This window comes from Podarcis filfolensis (assembly GCF_964270895.1).
Source record: "Podarcis filfolensis genome assembly, chromosome: 8".
NCBI lineage: Eukaryota > Metazoa > Chordata > Lepidosauria > Squamata > Lacertidae > Podarcis > Podarcis filfolensis.
The window spans coordinates 26546470-26567412 of NC_139611.1; the positions used below are offsets into that span (position 1 = coordinate 26546470).

General features: G+C 45.3%; 1 protein-coding gene across 1 annotated transcript in view; it reads left to right on the plus strand.

The window, feature by feature from the left end:
* The first annotated feature begins 1005 nt into the window (after positions 1–1005).
* DNAJC11 (DnaJ heat shock protein family (Hsp40) member C11) overlaps positions 1006–20943 on the plus strand; it is a 56977-nt gene continuing 37039 nt past the window's right edge. Inside the window, exons 1-3 of the mRNA XM_083628746.1 lie at positions 1006–1456; positions 14348–14477; positions 18567–18640. Coding sequence (XP_083484872.1) covers positions 1382–1456; positions 14348–14477; positions 18567–18640 — 279 coding nt within the window. The 5' untranslated portion in view covers positions 1006–1381. The remainder of the gene's footprint in view (positions 1457–14347; positions 14478–18566; positions 18641–20943) is intronic.

Below are 20943 nucleotides of genomic sequence, written 5' to 3' on the forward strand. Positions count from 1 at the left end.
AAGATCTATATCACAGATCTCAACAAACTTCAGGGCTCTTTACAGCAAGCCATAACAGTGAAATTGATATAAACCTGGTCAGTTTGCAGTGTAGATATACCCTAAAACACTTTAACCACCTTTTGAAATGTATACGATATTCAGCGTTTAAAAGGATGGCAAAGAGACGGATTTATGCTGATGCCGCCAAACCCCCCCCTTTCTAGATAATTGAAGTGGCGATTGTAGATGGTGTAAATTATTAGGGATGTGTATAGAACAGGCACGGGTAGTTTCAAGGGATTTATCAATACGGAACAAAGTGTGTGGGTTTCTTGAGAATGTTACAACATTGTGCACATCAGACTATCCTCTCCCCAACACAGGGCTGCATCCTACCACCAAAGTGGAAAGGATCCCGATTATAATTATTATTAAAGGTAAACGTAAAGGGACCCCTGACCATTAGGTCCAGTCGTGGCCGACTCTGGGGTTGCAGCGCTCATCTAGCTTTATTGGCTGAGGGAGCTGGCATACAGCTTCCGGGTCATGTGGCCAGCATGACTAAGCCGCTTCTGGTGAACCAGAGCAGCGCACGGAAACGTCGTTTACCTTCCCACCGGAGCGGTACCTATTTATCTACTTGCACTTTGACGTGCTTTCGAACTGCTAGGTTGGCAGGAGCTGGGACCGAGCAACGGGAGCTCACCCCGTCACGGGGATTCGAACCGCCGACCTTCTGATCAGCAAGTCCTAAGCTCTGTGGTTTAACCCACAGCGCCACCCGCATCCCCTATAATTATTATTAGTATATTTTAAATCTTTTAAATCATGAAGATTACTATTCACATTAATTAACTGCTACAGTAGAGATCCCCGGTTACTGACTGGGCTGCATCACTGATGCTTCATTTTCCAAAACCGATTAATGTATTTTGCTAGAATGTTTTCCCAAACTGCTCAATACTGTACTTAACACCCTCCTTGCAGTTTGAGTGTGAGGGAGGCGGGGATACAAATATCCCCGCCCACCAGAGGGCGGTGCGTCGCTTTCCCCTAGAAGCCAGAGAAAGCAATAGGAGCGATGCGCATGCGCGCCGAGATCCACGCGGTGGCCTCTTCAAAAGGTCTCTCAGGAGCCGCTCATTCCCCCCACCCTCCGCGTTTCTCGCTTCTGCGCATGCGGTCCTCCTCGCCCGACCTTGTGCCCTCCCGCCGCTGTCTTGCGTTTCCCCCTTTCCATTCCCTGCCACTTTTTTCTAAAGGCGTGCCTGCAGGGGGCGCTGCAGCCAAGAGGCCTCCTTAAGCTTTGCTCTTTCCTAGAGCGACCAGGACGGCGGCCGGCCGGCCGGCTGCCGCCACTCGCCGGCGCATGCGCGAGTCCGGGTGAGAGGTCGGCAAGATGGCGGCGGCCTCGTCAGTGGATGAGGCGCCGGACAACGAGGACTATTACTCGCTGCTGAACGTGCGGCGGGAGGTGAGGCGCCGGCGATGGGGGCGGTGGTGTCGGTGGCGGAGGCAGTCGGCCTTCACAAGCCGCTCGGGGGGAAGAAGAGGCCTGGGTAGGAGAGGCGGAGCGGGCGAGTCACTGAGGGGGGAAGCGGGGGAGGGGCGGGTCACAGAATGGGCACCTGCGAAGGACGCAGGAGAGGTCCAGCAGCAGGAACGCCAGGCCAGGGCGGCGTAGGGCCGGCCATGTAGCCCATCGTCCTGTTCCCGCAATGGACAACCAGATGCCCCGGTGGGAAAGCTGCCAGCAGGACCTGAATGCAAGAGGAGCAACACTCGCCCCTCCTGTGGCATCCAGCAACTGGTATTCAGAAGCATTGCAGCTCCACAAAGGCAGAGCATAGCCATCGTGGCTAGTAGTCAGTGACAGCCCTCTCCTCCATGCATTTGTCGGATCCTCTATGAAAGCCATCCAAGCTGGCCATTATCCCCTTCTGTAGGAGGCAGCTCCATAGTAAAACTGTGCACTGCGTAAAGAAGTCATTTGTTGTATCTGTCGTGCATCTTCTTCCCACATTCACCTTCATTGGAAGTCCTCGTGTTCTAGTGTCATGCGAGAGGAGGAAAAACTTTTATCTACTTTCTCCAAAATTTTATGTCTCCTCTTACTTGCCTTTTATCTAAGCTGAAGAGTCCCAGACACGGCAAGCTTTCCTCATAGGAGAGACACGAATGCAATTTCTACCTTTGTTTGCTATTAAAATTTATTTTTAAAAACAATAAGGAGAAGTTGTAAATATGAGTTAAGAATTTAAACAGTGTATGTTATATTAACATTGTTATTCAAAGCAGTTTCAGCATCATTCTCGGCACCTGTGATTCCCATAAAGTGGTGTTAAGAAGTATTACTACTTCTGACCATGGAGGCTGAGCATAGTCATTGTGCCTAGTAGCCATTGATAGCCTTAGCCTTCATCAATTTCTCAGCCATGAAGTTACTACATGTCCCAAGACAAGCCATGCTTGTCCACAGTCCACTCACTGCAACATGGGGATAATCACACCAGCCTATTTTACAAAGCTGCTGTGTGCATTTATAGGGGGAAATTCAGAGTCCATGGCATATGACTCTGAATGCTCCAAAATCACACAATGGCCCATGTAGTCTAGCATCCTGTTCTCACCAATGCTAACCAGATGAATGTGAGAAGCCCATAAGCAGGACCCGAGCACAAGAAAACTCTTTCTGCCTGTGGTTTCCAGCAATTGGTACTCAGAAGCATTACTGCCTCCAACAGTGGAGGTAGAACATAACCATCAGGGTTAGTAACTCATACCATCCCATGCCTATAGCAAGGCCACAAGCAAGACCTGAGTACAATGAGAGCACTCTCCTTTGTAATTCCCAGCATGCTACGTCCAGCCACAGAGGCAGAGTAGAACCATCCTGTCTAGTAGCCAATTTCCACCCCTTGGTTCTAGTCCTGGCCTCTAAAGGTAACAGTAAGCAAGCCTGCTCCATCTGCTGTATGACAGATATGTGAAGCACTGTCATGTCTCATCTTCTGTTCTCCAGTCTTTAAACAGTTCTTCATAGGATTTGTTGGACATCCCTCCACCTGACAGTCACCTCCTCCACTTTGTTAAAGTCCTTCTGAAAATAGATCAGGCCAGTGGCCCATTGAGTCCAGCATCCTGTTCTCACAGTGGCCAACCAGATTCCCCAATAGGAAGCCATCAAGCAGGACTCAAGCACAAGAGCATTCTCACCTCCTGTGGCTTTCAGCCTTCCAACTGAGAAGGGAGAGCATAGACATCATGGCTAGTAGCCATTGATAGTCTTCTCCTAAATGAATTTGTCCAGTCCATCTTTTAAAGCCATCCAGGTTGGTGGCCGTCACTTTCTCCTCTGAATGTCAATTGCATAGTTTAACTATGTGCTGCATGAAAAAGTATCAGTTACAGATAGGTAGCCGTGTTGGTCTGCCATAGTCAAAACAAAAAAATTTTTTTTCCTTCCAGTAGCACCTTAAAGACCAACTAAGTTAGTTCTTGGTATGAGCTTTCGTGTGCATGCACACTTCTTCAGATACACAGCCACAGAGTATATCTGAAGAAGTGTGCATGCACACGAAAGCTCATACCAAGAACTAACTTAGTTGGTCTTTAAGGTGCTACTGGAAGGAAAAAAAATTTTTTTTGTTATGAAAAAGTATTTTATCTTTCCCAAATCTTCCAGCATTCAGCTTCATTGGATATTCATGAGTTCTAGTGTTATGAGAGAGGAATAGTTTATTTTTCTCTCTGTTCTTTTACACCTCTATCATGTTCCTTCTTAACTCACATTTTTTCACCAGACCAAATGTCCCAAATGTTGTAACCTTTGCAGTGGAGTTATTGCAGCTCCTTCATCTTTATGGTTACCCTATTTGCCATTTTCATTGTGTTCCCCACTATGACCTCAGATCTGTTAATTATCACATGTGCTTGCTGGTGTTAAGATTTGTATTTATTTAAATAGAAATGATCCAATAGCAAGGGATTTCCTATTTCTAACTCACCCAATAGAGAATATGAGGGTGAGGTGGAGATCAGCCAGGCAGGAAATTACAAGGCAAACAGCCCAAGATTACAAGAAAAATAAGAGCAATGGGGTAACGGGAACTGCTACCACTGCAGGCATCCCAGGTAACACTAGGAGTCTCTCCTTCCCACTGGGGAATGGGACTTAATTTGGGCAATTCAGAAATACTTTTCAAGTTGAAATGTGTGAACATGTCTAGGATTTCTTGCTAATTTTAAGCATTCCCCACCTTAGCACAAACATTCATTATATCACTGGAGAGACTTCAACATGTTTAGTTTTTCATCAACAGCACTGAGGGATGGTTCATAGTCTGGGGATTTAAATTAAGGGCTTATTGTATCTGAGCCGTAAAAGCTGAAAAGCTTCATAGAGGTTTGTAAAACTAGTAAAAATCTTAGAGAATTTCTTTCAAAGAGAAGGAAACATCCCTGTCCATCCCCTCCCTCTTCTCCCTACACAGTGGGGAGGCAACTTCATGTCATTTGCATTTTCACCACAATAAAGTTGATAATGGCAGGGATCTTGACTTTGATAAATATTCCCCAAAGACCACTGCAGTCTTTTGGAAAGAAGAAAGAAGTGATGAAAAGCCCAAGCTTGCGGCTCCCTTTCATCATTGCCCCTTTGTTTTTGAGCACTGCATAAATGAGAATCTCACATCTCAGAACCCAGTCTATGTGTCAGCTTGCTTCTCCGGGAAAGCTATAAGGGTCAGCTTCTACAGAACTCTGGAAAGTTTACATTGCCCTGAATGTACTACCTTGGAAAGAGGATAGAATGTAGAAATGCATGGGCCAGGCAGAAATGGCCTGAGGTTGGGTTCGCTGGATGCAATAAAACCATGGTCTTTCAGCCATCCAGATATTATCACAGGCAGTGTTCCAGAAAACCATAGGAGAAGGTAATAAACATTTATGAACTGAGCAGCTCAAGCAAACTGTCTAAACAGCCACGTTCAGTGAATTTCCTTTGACCATCTGCTGCACGCTCAAGCCCCAACACAGCCTCTACAGCAACCATTTCCTAGACTGGCTCTTGTTCAAAGGGATGCTTTTGTTTCCTTCATATTTTATGGTAGCTCCTCACAATTTTGAAGAGTATCAGAAGTACAGTGCTGGTGTGACCTTGGGCTGCTAGGTCGTACGACCATACGTGTTCAGTGCCACCACCTCTATTCAGTCACACTAGGAAAACTGGAGGAATACTTCAGCACCCACACACTGGTTTATAGCATACCTTGCCTTTGGGTTTGGCATGAGCCTAGCTATATTGTCCCAGAATATCTCTTTGATTTCTGTTGTTGTGCATAACTTACATTATTTTATTTTTAGTACTCTGTGTGCTTCCATATTCTCTGCCATGAGACTGCTACCAGAGTAAAAGGTTTGCAGGATTTACTTAGAATGGTGACAAGAGAATGATGGATGTTGGCATCTCCCTCCTAAGCTATCAGCATTTCCTTGTGGACGGGGCCTTTAACACTGTAGAGGGACAGCGCTGGTAGGGCAATGTACCATGCCAGTGTGGTGTCCTTTAGTAGCTGCTTGTATCCATCTCTCAGTATCATTTATGAGATTTTGCCAGGTGAGGAAATGGCCAAGAAACAACAGGTGATTATGCTGAGCACATGGAAGTTGGAGTGGGGAAAGGGGTGGGTTGGAGAATCCAGTGCCACGGACCAGAGTGACTCCCTGATGCTATGGAAGCAAAAATGAAATGAAAACAATCATAGAGTTGAGTGTGTAAGACGGCTGTTAGGCTGCTTTCCATTATTAATTTTTTGTAAGATTGCTCTCTTCTCTCTCAAGCTATTTTGATAGTGTAGCCATCTAATATGGGTTGATTCCAAAGTTGTACCCAGATTGCAAGAAAAATAGCAGCCATAGCACTTTAAAGACTGACATAATGTGATGCTGTGGTTCATAGGTCAGATCCAACTTAATCATGTCGTTGATAAAGATGCACTAGAAGCTTGTTTTAAATGAAAACTTAATGTTGTTGCCAAATCTCACTTAATGGTTTTGTTCTTGTGCCATTATTATTCCACGGTGCCTATCAGCCACCAATTCTTTTCTTGGGTATATATTGATAGGTTTCAGTGGCAGTAGGAAAAACTCCCTCCTCCCTGCCTAAACTTTGGCAATTGTTTTTTTTTTATGCTTAACTTGCATTGAGACTAAAACAGTGCTTGGCAAGGGTGCTGCCTATTGTATACAATACTTAAACTGTTTTCTACTTTGCTTGCACAACAGCATTCATTGTTGGGGCTGTCATGCAAGTTAAGTGAGGCCATAAGACTCTGTCCTAGGCGTTGTTCTGTTGAACATTTTTTATAAACTTGGCTGAAGGAGCAGAGAATGCTTATCATATTTGCAAGTGACACAAAAACAGGAGGAATAGATAACACTGCAGAATACAAAATCAAGATTCAAAATGATCTTGGCAGGCTGGAACACTTGTGCAGAAACCAGCAAGATGAAACTCAGCAGAGGTAGATGTCAAGTCCTGCAACTAGGTGCAGAGTATCAAAGGCAAAGGTACAGAATAGGGGGACCTGGCTTTGCAGTGGTATACGTGAAAAGCATCTTGATGTCTTTAGTTGATCACAAGCTAAACATGAATCAGCAGTGAAGCATGGCTGCTGAAATAGGCAATGCATCCTTAAGCTGTGATAACAGAAGCAGAGTGTCTAGATCATGAGAAGTAATAGTTCAGCTCTGTTCTGCACTTGACAAAGTAGAGGATGTCAGAGGGAGGGTGAACTGGATGCTGACGGGTTTGGATGAAAGAGCTTTGGGAAGAGAAGATGAAGGGCAGGGAGAGGTGATAGTGGGCTAGCGCTTCCTTGAACTTTACTTGTGTCTGCTCATTAACTGGTGAATAGCTTGGTATACAAACAAAAAGTGATTTTTATGAACAAATCTTTCTTATTCACTTTAGAAGGACTGTACCCTAAAAGGCCAGTTTAAAAACCTTTTTATAAATACCAAAAAAAATGCCAGTTCCCAGAATGCTATCTGTATTCATGATGATTTATAGGCAAAACATTTTGTCAATGTTATGTTTCATATAGTTGTTAATTTTGTTTCCATTTAGAACACAAGAACACAAACCACATTTATTAAATGGAAAAGGCAGTGGTGGTGGTAGTGAAGCGGGGAGGACTCATTTCCATGATTCCCAGGTGATTTGCCAACAGAGATGAAAACGTGAAATATATGTGAACTGAGAAATGGGACTTGTCATTGTCCTTTCAAAATGTAAGAGTGTTATGACAGATCATTTAATTGGGTAGCTCATAAATCAAGGCCGAACCAAGGTACAACTTCCAGGCGATTCCAGCTCAGAAGGATGACTTTGGGGAAGGGATTTAAGAAGGTAATTGCTTCTCTTTCCCTGAAAGCCTTAAAAAGAAAACAGTCCACATTCCAAGTGATCGTTTTGTTAATTTGTAGCATTTTTGCAAACCAGTTATTCGACATCAGCCTCTCAAGTACGGTAACTTCTGGGGTCTTAATAGGCCTCAGTTTAGGAGCCATCATGCTCTTTTGTAGTCTAAGGAGTGTGCTGGGCGCGAGTGTTGCTTTCATCCGTGGGAGAAATTATCGTGTCTCACTGGTCAGCTACTGCTCATCCAGCATTCGAAACTCCCATTGTTCTAGGCGCATTTTGCGACGGAATTTCATTAGCGTGAGCAGTTTCTGAGCTCTGGGTGCAATACTGCGCCTAAGATTTCAGATTAAAACTGCAGAGTGGAAGGAAAGGAGGACCTTTTTCTGTCTCCCCACTTCCAGCTACTCTCTGAAGACTGGAGAAGAGACCCTCTTAAGACTATTAGGGGGTGGGCAGGGGAAGAACTAGATAGACCATGTGAAAAATGAGCATAATATTTTAGCTGCAGTTCATTCATTTTCTGCTTTGTATTCTTGTTATAAAAAAGTGCGCCTAGACATTCCATTATTAAGCCCATAACCTAGAATTAAGGTACCATTTAGCTCCTAGCTTTCATATCTCAGTTTCTAACACTTTGCCCACCTTAAGCTGGGCAGCCTCCGGTCAATAAGGTGCTGACCCACCACTGTCTGCCTGTGTCAATGGGTGCTCAGAGCTCAGAGTATCACTCAATGAGAGCCAGTGTGGTGTAGTGGTTAAGAGCGGTAGTCTCGTAATCTGGGGAACCGGGTTCGCGTCTCCGCTCCTCCACATGCAGCTGCTGGGTGACCTTGGGCTAGTCACACTTCTTTGAAATCTCTCAGCCCCACTCACCTCACAGAGTGTTTGTTGTGGGGGAGGAAGGGAAAGGAGAATGTTAGCCGCTTTGAGACTCCTTCGGGTAGTGATAAAGCGGGATATCAAATCCAAACTCTTCTTCTTCAATGAGCGGATCAAACCACTGCACCAGACAACAAAGAAAAGAAACAACCCCCCTTGTGCCTAGCAAGCTGGAACGTCATGGTCATGTGTCCTGGCTTGCCCACCAATCTGCTGCAAGTCAATGACTCATGGAAGATGACCATCATTGACTGTGAGCTGAAAACACTCAACATTGACATTGCCACTCTACAGGAGACCAGACTCATGTTTAATGGCAGAGAAGAAACACACCTTCTGGCAAGGAGGCCTCAGAAGAACCACAAATTCAAGCTATAAGCATTGCTGTGAGAAACTCACTTTTGTCTATGATAGAATTGCCGACTGAGGGCTTCCTCTCTGTCTCTCAACTACCCTGGTCCAGTTAACTTCTCGAGCATTTACGCTTCCACTATATACTCTGATATACATATCAAGGACCAGTTCTATGAGGCACTAGACCAAGCTGCCAGGCGGGTCCCAGCCTGAGAACACCTATTTCTGCTGGGAAATTTTAAAGCCAGAATTGGAAACGAAGGTCACACATGGGACAACTGCATTGGCCACTTTGGTATTGGCAGCATGAATGTGAACTGAGAAAGGCTGCTTGAGCTGTGCTCATACCATAGCCTCTGCTTCACGAACACATTCTTCTCTACCAAGGCAAAACAGTGAGCGTCCTGAAGACCTCCAAGGTCAGGCCACTGGCACCAGCTGAACTTGATTGTCACCAGGCAATTGGCACTAAGCTTTGTTGGTGTCACATGGAGCTACCAAAGTGTCAACAGTGACACAGATTCACTCCCTGGTGGCAAGAAGATTCTTATTTAGCCGAAGAGGATCTATACTGCATTGCCAGAACAGTCATACCCAGACTTTGTGAGTGAGTGCTTCTCTGATTCTGTTGAACAAGCACTACTGAACTACTCTAGAGATAGCATTGACGTAAGGTGGAACCACATCAAAGAGGCAACCTACAAAACAGCTATGTCCTCTTGGCAAAAGAGAGCAGCAGATCCCTGACTGGTTTAAGGCTGGCATTAAGGATATGGAGCCTGTTATTGCTGCAAAGCACGAGGCTCTTGTGAACTATAAGCATGCGCCCTGCAAGAAGATGCTTGCTGCACTGAGAAAGGCAAGGAGCAATGCCCAGTGATTTGCCAGATAGTTTGCCAATGACTGTTGGCTAAAGCTTTGTCAGAGCATTCAACTTGCTGCTGACAGTGGCAATACTCACAAATTGTACAAACGTATGAAGAAAGCCTTTGAAACAATCAGAAAAAAACTGTACCATTGAAAACCTTGTTGAGAGAGATAATCACAGACCACAGCAAGCAGATGAAGTGATGGGCAGAGCACTACCAAGAGCTGGGAAAACATGGTCTCTGACATCGTAATAGACAGTATCCAATCTCTGCCTGTCTTGGAAGAGCTGGGTGCCCCTCCTTCAATGAGCTGAAGAATGCCATCAACTCTCTGGCATGTGGAAAAGTCCCAGGACAGGACGGAATCCCAACAAAACTGCTGAAAGCCATCTTCTCTCATGATACACCTCTACGGTCTTCTCTTGCAATGTTAGGAATTAGGATCCGTGGCACAAAACATGCACGACTCCAGCATTGTGACCTTCTACAAGAACAAAGGTGACTACCATGACTGCAACAACTCCTGTGGAATCTCCCTGCTGAGTACTGTGAAGACAGCCTTCTTCACAGTACTCAGCAGTACCATGTAGTACTCAACAGATTACAGCCACTTGCTGACAAGGTCTATCTTGAGTCACAATGTGGCTTTAGATCTCAGAGGTCAAGTCAACTTGATTCTGCAGGAGAAATGCTGAGAGCAAAGCAGTACCAGGTGTAGGGCAGCCCCTCCAGCAATGTGGTGAAGCACCAAGATGGATTATTGTCAGCTTCCTAGAGGTTAGGTACCAGCTATATATGAGTTTTAGGGGTAATTCCGTATTGCTCACTGAAATAGAGTTAAAGGTTTTTTTTTTTGTTCCCCTCCAAAATTGAGCAGAACATATGCTAGCAAAATGACCTTCAGAGGTGCTTGTGATGTATGACTCCCTCTACAATGGAGTACCTGTGATTTGATTCCCCTCCTGTCCTGTAACAGTGTCTCTAAGTAGTATAGCACTTTATTTCCCCTCTTATGATTGCATGATGTGAATGTGCTTGAAATGCGATTGTCGTTGAAGCTGTGTTTGTTCCAGTGCTCTGTTTTGACTATGTCTCAGAATGCAACCATTTTCTCCATAGATCCCAGTGGGAGCCACTTGGGTGACCCAGACTCAGCATAGCCCTGTTTCTTCCTCCCTCAAATCTTGCCCTAGTGGAACTGAAAAACTGGCTGATACATATACTTCTAAAAAGTCTTCCTCAACCTGAAGCCAACAGATGCTTTGGACTACAACTCCCATCATCCCTAGGTAGCAAGGCCATGCTGATTGGAGTTGTTTTCCAAAAGGTGTCAGGTTGGGAAGGCTGGTTTTGAGATGAATTTTCAGCTATCTTGCAGTAAGTCTACAACTTACACAAAGGTTACGTTCGCAGGATCACGGCCGAAGCAAAAATCACATATAGTCAAAACGTTAATAGGTTCAGTGGTGGGTGGGATTGCCAAAGTCTTTTTTCTTGCCTCGTTTCCACTGCTTTTACTATTTTTTTGCCAAGTCTGTAGAGCTGAATGTGCACAAGTTAAATGCATGTAAGTTGCAGGGTTATTGTAGTTGCAGCAAGCCGTACCCAGGTGTCCTTTTCCTGTCCCCTTAAGGGCTTGAGGGACTCTCAGCAGAGCTCTCTGGAGGCTTTCAAAAGCCAGTTCTGCTAGATAACTAAATTTACTTTGGGGCTGAAATTGAGAAATTCTCCATTGCCTTTGTAGGCCTTTGTTTCCATATTTTGTACCCAGCTTCTTATAGGGCAAATTCAGCTCTTCAGAGCGCTGGCTAATCTGAGAATAATAGGTCACTAAACTTTATGGGCCTGGGGAAGAGGAAGAGAAGGACGTCTAAAACCTGTCTCTGGCAATTTGCTAGTATATGGCCATTTAATCTGTAATAGATTTACATGCTGCGAAGATGTAACTGGATGATTGAGATGTGAAATGAATGAGTTTAATCCCCCGAATAGCATGATGGCGTGCCTCTTAATTTTGCCCCAAGTTTAAGTAATAAGAATGTAACTTAAAATATCATTATTAGTGACTTATGTATCTCATTAGAATTTGAAATGTTGTCAGTATTTTCTGCGGTGGCTGGAGAGAGGTTATCACTCTTGAAATATTGAACCAATGACCTTAGTGATTCACTTATGATGAAAGGCCCAATCTAACATTTTATTGAACATGATATTTGTGAAAAATGGAACTGCTCGTTTCTATTACTTAATCAATAGCACATTAAGCCATTTATCACTAATTTGATTAAAGAAGGTCATTGCCGAGCTCGAAATTCCACTCCCTTCTCATCTACTTTAATTCTAATAACCAAGAGAGTGGAAAGAGACAGCAGTTGCTCAGGAAGGATGACTCCTTCACCGGGCAATGCGTTCTCAGGAGCCAGGCAGGTCTGTCCAATTCCTTTGTCATTGAACCAAGACGTATGAATAAGAAACAGAAGAAATCTCTCAATTCCTGTTTGTCACCAGAAATGGCTCAAATCCCACTTTATGTATTAAAAACTGTAGTTTTTTGCTGATACGCTGTGTTTGTTCATGAGCGAGAGGATTAGCCTTATATGTGAAGCACCCTGACCTTCTGTTTCCGAGCTAAACAGCTCTGCATTGATCAAAAGGAGCAGGCAGAAGGCCTTTGGAAGTATATTGTTAGAATGCATTTGTGTGTTGAAAAAAGATCTGCCCCCATCTTTGCAAGTTAATCATTCAACCTTGTAAGCCTCTCTTTTGCTCCTGTACCTCCACGTGGGTAATCATGGTGAATTTCAAGGAATTTGGCTTGGTCTTTTGTAACAAATAGGCATTCTTTATAGTTCCAGAGTTTGCACCCTTGCCTTCACGTTGAAGTCTAGCAAATCTGGCTTATGCTGAGTTCTTCCCATTCCCATAGCGCCGTAGATGTTACTGTTGTTGCAACTCCAGTTGAAGTGTCCAATGCAGTGCCTTCACTGAGGAATCAGTGTCACTTTACTTGGCCTGATAATGTATGCAGCGTTCTTGCAATGATGCGACCGGCTTCTTGCTCTCTTGACCCCTGCCCGTTCTGGCTAGTAAAAGCCTGTCAGGAAGGGTTGACCAGATGGGCCCAGGGTACAGTGAAGGCTTATTGACATGAGGGAGTGGTGCCGCTCCCCTTAAGCAGGCGGTGGGTGGTACGCCCGCTTCTGAAGAAACCCACCCTGGATCCTGTGGTTTATAACAATTACTACCCATAAAAAATACCCCTTTCTTGGGTAAGGTGCTGGCCAAGCAGTGAGTTCCTGGAGGAATTACCATATTTTTCCATGTATAAGACGACCCCCCTTTTTTTTTACCCAAAATTAAGAAATTAAGTTGTTTAGCTCTTTTGGGGAGTGGGGGAGGTCACTTCCGCTAATCACTCACCCGCCTGCCCGCCACTGCTGATTGCATGCCACAGCCACTGCTGATCACACACCTCGCCACAGCCTCCAATCGCCTGCCCAGTTGCCACAGCTGATCACCAACAGGCCTTGCTGCAGCCACCAGTTAGCCGCCCAATCGCCGCTGCCAATCTCCTGCTTGCTGCTGCCATTAATTGCACATCCTCTCTCTGCATTCACTATCCGTGTATAAGACGACACCCAATTTTTGCCTAATTTATTTATAGTAAAAAGCATCGTCTTACACACGGAAAAATACGGTACCTCAATCCACTTCATTCTGCATTCAGGTGCTGCTTTGGAATGGAATCAGCCTTGGTCACCTGGGTGGATAACGTGTATAGAGAGTGGGACAGGGGCAATGCATTTCTGTTTCTGCTTCTTTGTCTCTCTCCATGGGTTTTAATACTAGACCAAGGCATCCTGCTGGACTGGCTCTGTGGGATGAGTATCAGGGGACACTGTTTTACACTGGTTCCACTCCTACCTAGAGGGCCTTTTCCAGAGAGTAGCACTGAGAGACTGTGTTTCAGCTCCACAGTCTTCATGCTGTGATGCACTACAAGGTACAATCTTGTTCCCGTGTCCCCATTGCTGTTTTACATTTATATGAAGCCTCTTGGGTTCAGCCATTAGGAGTTTTGGAGCAGACTCTTAGTTGCCACAGGCAAGAGACTGTTCACAAGCATGTCTCGAGCAGGGCCTTTACCCCTTCTGTGGCACAAGAACCATAAAAGTTATGAGGCCCCTGAACCAGCACAACATCTGAATCTTCATTGCTGCTTGGAACAAAACCTTAAATACATTTAACTGAAGCAAAGACACATTTTTCTCCTGTTTACCTTTGCCTTCATTCCTCTCTTATTCATATTACTATAAAATAATAATACATCATTGTTAATTATATCCTGCATTTTTAGAACAAGGTGCATGCAAAGTGGGTTGCAAAGATGTAAAACCAGTTTTAAATTATAAACTAGAATAAAACAAAAGAACAGCATTATAGTAGCACAATTATTTTAGATTTTATGTTTCCCGGGGCAGAGCCCTGTTGTCTTGTGCTTTGCTTTGTAAAGCCCCATACATGCTGATGGCACTTTTATCCAGAGTACTGGCTGGCTGAGCTTCCATGAGGCTGTTGTAAGGAATACTGAGATAATTGTGAGTGCTTTGAATGCTCGAACTGTGCTACATAAATTATGATTATTAATGCCCCAGACTGGTGGTTTCTTGCACCATGCCAAGAGAAGCGGTCCTAGCAAATCACAGCTTCATTATGCCTCCCGATCTGCAGAACAGAACGCGCATCTGATGGGTTCCCGTTTCTGGGCAGATTTTTGAGATGATAGCGGCTTAACTGCATTGATTGTGCTATAATTGGATTTCTTTTCTTCTCACAGGCCTCTCAGGAAGAGCTGAAAGCCGCCTACCGTAGGCTGTGTATGCTGTACCATCCTGACAAGCACAGGGACCCAGAGCTCAAGAGGCAGGCCGAGCAGCTCTTCAACCTTCTCCATCAGGCTTATGAAGGTCAGTGGATGCCGAAGATTCACAGCCATCCTCGGCTCAGCAGCTGCCAATGGATTTTCTAGCTTGGAATCCAGACAGCGAGTCTTTTTGCTGTTAAAGGCAGTAGTTGGTTTTTGCTGTTTTCATATGAGAGAATCAATACCTGGACGATCAGTTTTTGACAAATGAGTCGTTGGAAGGGCTGTAGCTCAGTGGTAGAGCATTTACTACATGTGGTGGGTCTCAGGTTTGGTTCCTGGCATCTCTAGGTCGGGCTGGGAGAGAAACCTGCCTGAAACCCCAGAGAGCTGCTGCCACTCAGTGTAGCCCATACTGAGCTAGATGAAGCATTGGCCCAATTCAGTATGTTCCTATGAGTGAACAGATATGTGGTTTTGGGGGGTCCCAAGGATATACACTAACAAGCCAATAAAGATTCTGACCACGGAGTCTCATTCTATGAGTATGACATGGAAGGGTTTTGAAGTGACCACCTCTTAATGCCAGCAAGCCAATCCTCTTTTCTAGTGGCAAGCTAGACTAGAAAGCCAGGAGTTAGACTGATGAATCATGCTTCTCTAGGCAACTTCCAGTCTAACCTCTCTGTGCAGCAGCCGACACCAGGTTTTAGCTTTCAGCTTGGTAGGGCCATGCAGTGCTTGAACAGAGGTGCTGCTAACTTGCACAGTCAGTTGCCTTCCTCATACCACTCACCAATTCAGCAGCTCTGAGGCTTCCATGTGTAGGATTAGCGATCCTCCACAGCACATGAGCCAGCATTTGGTCATTATGGGACAGAATCTCAACACACATGGTTGATAGGAGGCAGGCTGTGTCAGAATGCTTGCATCAAGTCGGTGGAGGACTTTTGCTCTGTGGGCCAGGGAGCAGCATCTCCCATGAGATCTTCAGCTGAATCTCAAGAGCGTGGTGTAAGCAGGGTGAGGAAACATCAACTTTCCCCAGAGGTCTTTCATCCTTGTTCCCTTGCTATATGGGCAACTCCCCATTTGCACAGGGGTTTTATTCCAGGTCTTTGCGCACGTTGGTGGAGCGCGCATAAGTCCGCCCCCTTCAAGGGCCAGAAAAAGCATGTACATTGGCTGTCACGTGCCAGTCAAACACACACAAAATGGTTGCTGCCTGTACTAATCCCTCTGTTGCTTGACAGATTCCTAGGGACGCCACCCTTCAAATCATGTGGTTTTTTCTTGACCACCCCAGAACTGTGTGTTTATGCACCAAAAGTATATCTCCCTGGTCCAAGGGAGGCTTCATGTCCCAAACCTCCTTCTGAGGTCCTGGGACAGTTTTTATAAAGCCGAAAGCACTGTTTAAAGATTATAACCCTGGACGAGTATAGTCCAAAGACAGGTATATTTATATATTCTTCGGCACCCCACTTTCCTTCCAGCAGCTTGGTGCAGAGAACATACCTTATTTTTCACTCTATAAGACGCACTTTTTCCCCTCCAAAAATTAAGGGGAAATGTGTGTGCGCCTTATGGAGCGAATGCAGACTCCATGGCTTCAGCGAAAGCAACGCGAAGCCTCCGAAGCGCAGCGGGAGTTCCCGCTGTGCTCCGGAGGCTTCGTGTGGCTTTGCTTCGCTGGAGAGGCATTGCACAGCTTTCCCTCTCTGCGCAGTGCCCCTTCAGCGAAGCGGGAGGAGAAATGGAAAGGGCTCCGTTTCTTCTGCCGCTTCGCTGAAGGGGCACTGCGCAGAGAGGGAGATATATTTTTTTTCTTGCTCTCCCCCTCTAAAACTAGGTGCGTCCTATGGTCAGGTGCGTCCTATAGTGCGAAAAATATGGTAAATGTGCTATAGGGCTATTGCAAGGTTAAAGTCCAGTGCTTTTGTCAGCTGCACCACACTGGTTTTCTTGTTACACCCTTCCATGTCTTGGCACCAATTGGAGATCAGTTCAATAGGTGCTGATGGCAGCCTTGCAAGGGCAAGCAGACTCTATTCCACAAAAGCTGGTGCCTCAGTGGATCTCTTGAAGTCTTTGAGGTGCTGCAGAATTCAAGTTTGGGCTGACTGTAACAGGGCTAGTACATCTGCTCTTCTGGGATTTGCTGCAAGCCACTGGCAGGGAGGCTCTGGTCCATAAATTGAACATGGTCCATGAGGTTGTTCTGGCTGAATGACCGCTACCTGCCCTAAACTTGGCAACCTGTGTGATTTCCGACAGGTGGACCAGAAAGGGGATTGCAGGCACTGCCTGTTAGCAGCACCCACTATCACACACAGTACTTCGCAGACTTTGGCTATCTGCTCGTGGTCAGGTCTTGCAGAGTGCAATGGTTTGATTTCAAACCACATGAGCTAAAATGGGCCACCTGATGTCATGCCAGTGGTTGCCAGTTGGGTGGCCGCACGTTCCTGCTGAAGTGTGGTCTGCAAGGGGATAGGGGAAATAATGCTCCGGTCCCCTGTTCAGATCCAATTCCACACCCCTGTTGTAAGCTGTCAGCCGAGCATGCTCGGCAAGGACCTCAGAACCCTTTGCAAGGTGAGATCTTTCTGTTAGACAGGCAGCAGAACTGAGGTTGGGGGAGGCCTCCAAGGTTACCCAGATTTCCACTTGGCGTTAAAACATAGTCTGCTCACCCCACTGACTCCCAGTTGTGTGCAACTGCAACCGCATCCTTCTTTCCTTATCTAGAGCTGCCTTGTGAGTACCAGATTCCTTGGTGAGCCTTTTTGGTGGCAGATGCAGGGATGATGTGTAATTGCAGAATAGGGGCATTGGGGGTTTTTTCTTTAGTTTTTGTTTCTTATTTTGCTCGGCACAAAAAATAGACAGAAGTTCATGATGTGGAAAGGAAATGTAAAAAAAATCCAACTGTGTCAGCACTGAAATAGTCATCTGAAGCAGTCGTAACTGTAAGTGCTTCTCATCAGGCTGGTTTTGCTTCCCATGAAGGATTACAGGGGAGATGAGAATTTCTTCCACCAGCGAAAGTATGGGCTATAATTCACTCAAGATGCTGTTTGCTATGCTTGGCATGCAATTCTCCTATAATTAGACTTAACTAAGTATAGAAGAAGATGTTCCTCTCCAAAATAAAGACTTTCCTCAATCTGCTGTAAAAGCTTATCTCTTATCTCAGTTTGCCGGGGGTGGGGGTTGTTGCCAAAAAAATTAGATGTTAATAGCCATCAGGAAACTCTGGAGTGTGTTGGGTGATAAATCTGCATAGTCAAGATAATGCAATCTCTCCAGATTCTCAGCTCTGCAGTCACAGGCAGATGGGCTGTGTGTGTTTCCGCTCCGTCTTTCATCGAAACTGTTGCCCTTTTGATTATATTCTGTTATCTGGGTTTGGTTGAATGAATCTTGCATGCGTCTGAATTATTGATAGTTTGTTTGCAGCATTTTTTGAAATTTGGGGAGAAGTAACTGAAACTTAAGTGAATTAGGAGCTTGCAGGATTCTACCCCCACCCCAGTAGAAAAACTGCAGCACCAGCAGTCCTCGTCGCCCAGCGGTTTGGCCCAAAGGGAAGCTAAAGTGAAATGGTGAATAAATGATTTCTTATTAAATCCCAGAGATTAGCTAAAGAAATTTGGTTCTGGTGTTTTCTGAATGGTCAGCATTCCTTTCCTCCCATTAGGCTTGGACGTGGGCGGAATCGTTTACAGCGTTCTTAATTAGGCCTTGTGATGCATGGGAACACGCTTGAAGAGCGGGAGGGAAATCCAGCAGAGACCTTGAAATGGGTGATGTCTGTGTAGGGGGAAATCCTCAACCCTTTGCATTCCAAGAGTTGTGCTTTGAAAAATCTGTTCTAGAAACGCGCTTGGCACTCTCCTGCAAAGAGGTTCTGCCTCCCAGCTTCTTTTCTAGGTACATGCATTTAAAAATGTAAATCTAGGTTTGCAAAGAGGTGTGTCACATAGGCATATTTGGCAGCGAGCTAGAGATGGCCACATTGTCTTTGTGGAATGTGTGCTTGGTGGCTTGGTTTTAGGTTTCCTGAAAATGTATTTGGAAGGTGCTAGAGAGTATGTATATGTGTGCATGTGTGTGTGCGCGTGTACTTCTGTCTGAACTCTGCTTTGACTGCTGCACGCTCTGAACATGTTTTGGTTTTGATTTTCAGTGCTCAGTGACCCACAGACGAGAGCCATCTATGACATATATGGAAAGAGAGGCCTCGAAATGGAAGGATGGGAGGTAAGACCATTGCAGCCAGATAGAACCTGCAAGTTGTTCAGTCTCGGAATCCTCCCAGCCACTTTCATTGGTGTTGTCTGGGCTATACGTGACAAACTGCAGGTGCATGCAAAGACTCCTGTGCCCATGTTACTCAGGACAAGCTCAGGCTTTCACCTCTGACAGTTGATGACCTTCTCTGTCCAGTGGAAAATCCTTTCCTGCTCTCCAGCTTGGACATCAAGCTGATCCAACATTAACTGAGAAGTGACTTTTGAGTTTCTTCAGTGTGGCAGTGCTGTGGTGTTTAAACAACAGAAGAAATCAAAACCCGCCACTGCTTAATTGGTCATTCTTTCCCTCTGCCCCATTGTGTGTGTTGAAGCAATGTTTGTTTTACCCTTGGTTTGGGGGTACAGTCACTCTGAGCCTGGAAATGTGGTGCTGTGGATAGAGAGGCTCCCAACTCCCTGAAGAGGAGCTTGGCCACAGAGTGCATCAATCCTACCCCACCCTCATTTATCCTAGGAAGTTGGCCATTGGTTAGGAGTTCAAAGAGGCAACTTTACACACCTACGTGCAAACACATCCTAAACAGCCTATATTCCCTCAGCTGTGTGATGGAAAATGGATACAAAACCAAGCATTTTAAGAAACTGGAAGCGTGGTTAAAGGCAGAGTTGGCTACTTGGGTTCTCATTCATCAGGGTCGTAGCCTAAGATCTAATGGTGATAAGAACCTCTGTTGACTTCACTACCTTCATTGTTAGGTACACAAAGTGCACCCCCCCTCCATATTCACTCAGAGATGTTATACTGTACAGGAATAGTGCCCCGTAGATAAAAACAAGCTTCATCGCATGACTCATACTCTGATGCCAAACCTAACCAGCAGAGCTTGTTTTATGGAGCCACCATCAAGGCTGGTTCTGTGCTCCTGCAGCTGCAGGATGAATTGTTTAATACAGATCCTGCCCTACTTCAGTAATAGCTTTCACTCTGGGGAGTCAGTTGGTGTTACTTTTTAAAACATCTACCAATATTCTCCATGGGGAAGGAACGGAGCTCAGGGGTAGAGAATCTGCCTTGCATGCAGAAGGGCCCAGGTTCAATCCCTGGCATCTCCAGATAGGGTTGGGAGAGACTGCTGCCTGAAACTTTGGAGAACCGCTGCCAATTGGTGTAGACAATACTGTGCTAGGTGGACCAGTGATCTGATTCAGTATAAGGCAGCTTCCTGTACTCCTGTGCTCAGAGCCCTCAAGCTTTCTTGCCTTTTGCTTCTTTCCTGTCAATGTTGGTATAGTTGCTGGTGAAAGGGAAGTGGTGAGGAAGGGGTCTGCGTGGAGCAGCACCAGGGCTGCGTGTGAGGGGCCTGGGGTGGTAATCTTCTCTATTATGGCTTATTTGTTATGCAGTGCAAATTCTTAGCCACTCACTCTTGATCCCCCTGCTTTCAAGAGCATTTGGGCTGGTACCTTCAAGAGCATTTGGGCTGGTTATTATGGACTAAGTTCCTGGAATTGCTAAGTGTCGTACAGAATTTGAAAGTTAACTATTTAAAATTAGCAGCTTTGGGGGAGCAAAGGGAGGGAGCATCAATCAGGGAGAGAGAAAAGGGCACAGGGGGAGTTGAGAGTGCTGTTTTAGTCTCGACAAGAAGTTTGGGCCCTGTAAAGCAAAGGCCCCAGAGAGGAACCAACAGAGAGAGAAGGTTGCTCTAGACGAGCATTGGATGTGGAGACACTGGAAAGTACATACAGTACAAGGAGCTTAAAGTGGAGGCGTGAAGAGAGGGGAATGTAGTTGCTGGAACAAAACTTGGGGGCAATACCATCTAAACAATGAGCAGGAAATGTCATGAGAACCTAAGAAGAGCTTTGCTGCTGAATAAGGCTAAGGGCCCATCTAGTCCTTATCCTCCACAGATTTGTCTAACCCCCTTTTAAGAGCATCCATGTTTGCGGCTAGCACTGCACCCTGTGGGAGCAAAATCTGGATCTTATTATTTCCATAGAATTCTATTTATCCTTCCATTTTATTTGAAGCATTTGCAATCTACCCTTCCCCTCAAGGTCCCAGAATAGAGAATACGTATGTATGGGGGGAAAACTGCAACAATAATACACCAAAAAGAAAGCTACACTGATAATATGATTTATCATAAAATGACAGAACAGTAGCAGCAGCAAAAATAGTCACACTCGGAATACTGGAAGTGTTTCTTAAATATTGCGTGTAACAGTTTGAAAGCTTTGTTAAGTTGTCTTTACATTTCCTCACCCTTTAAAAACTTGCAATTATAATCTGGCATTTTTCCCTTG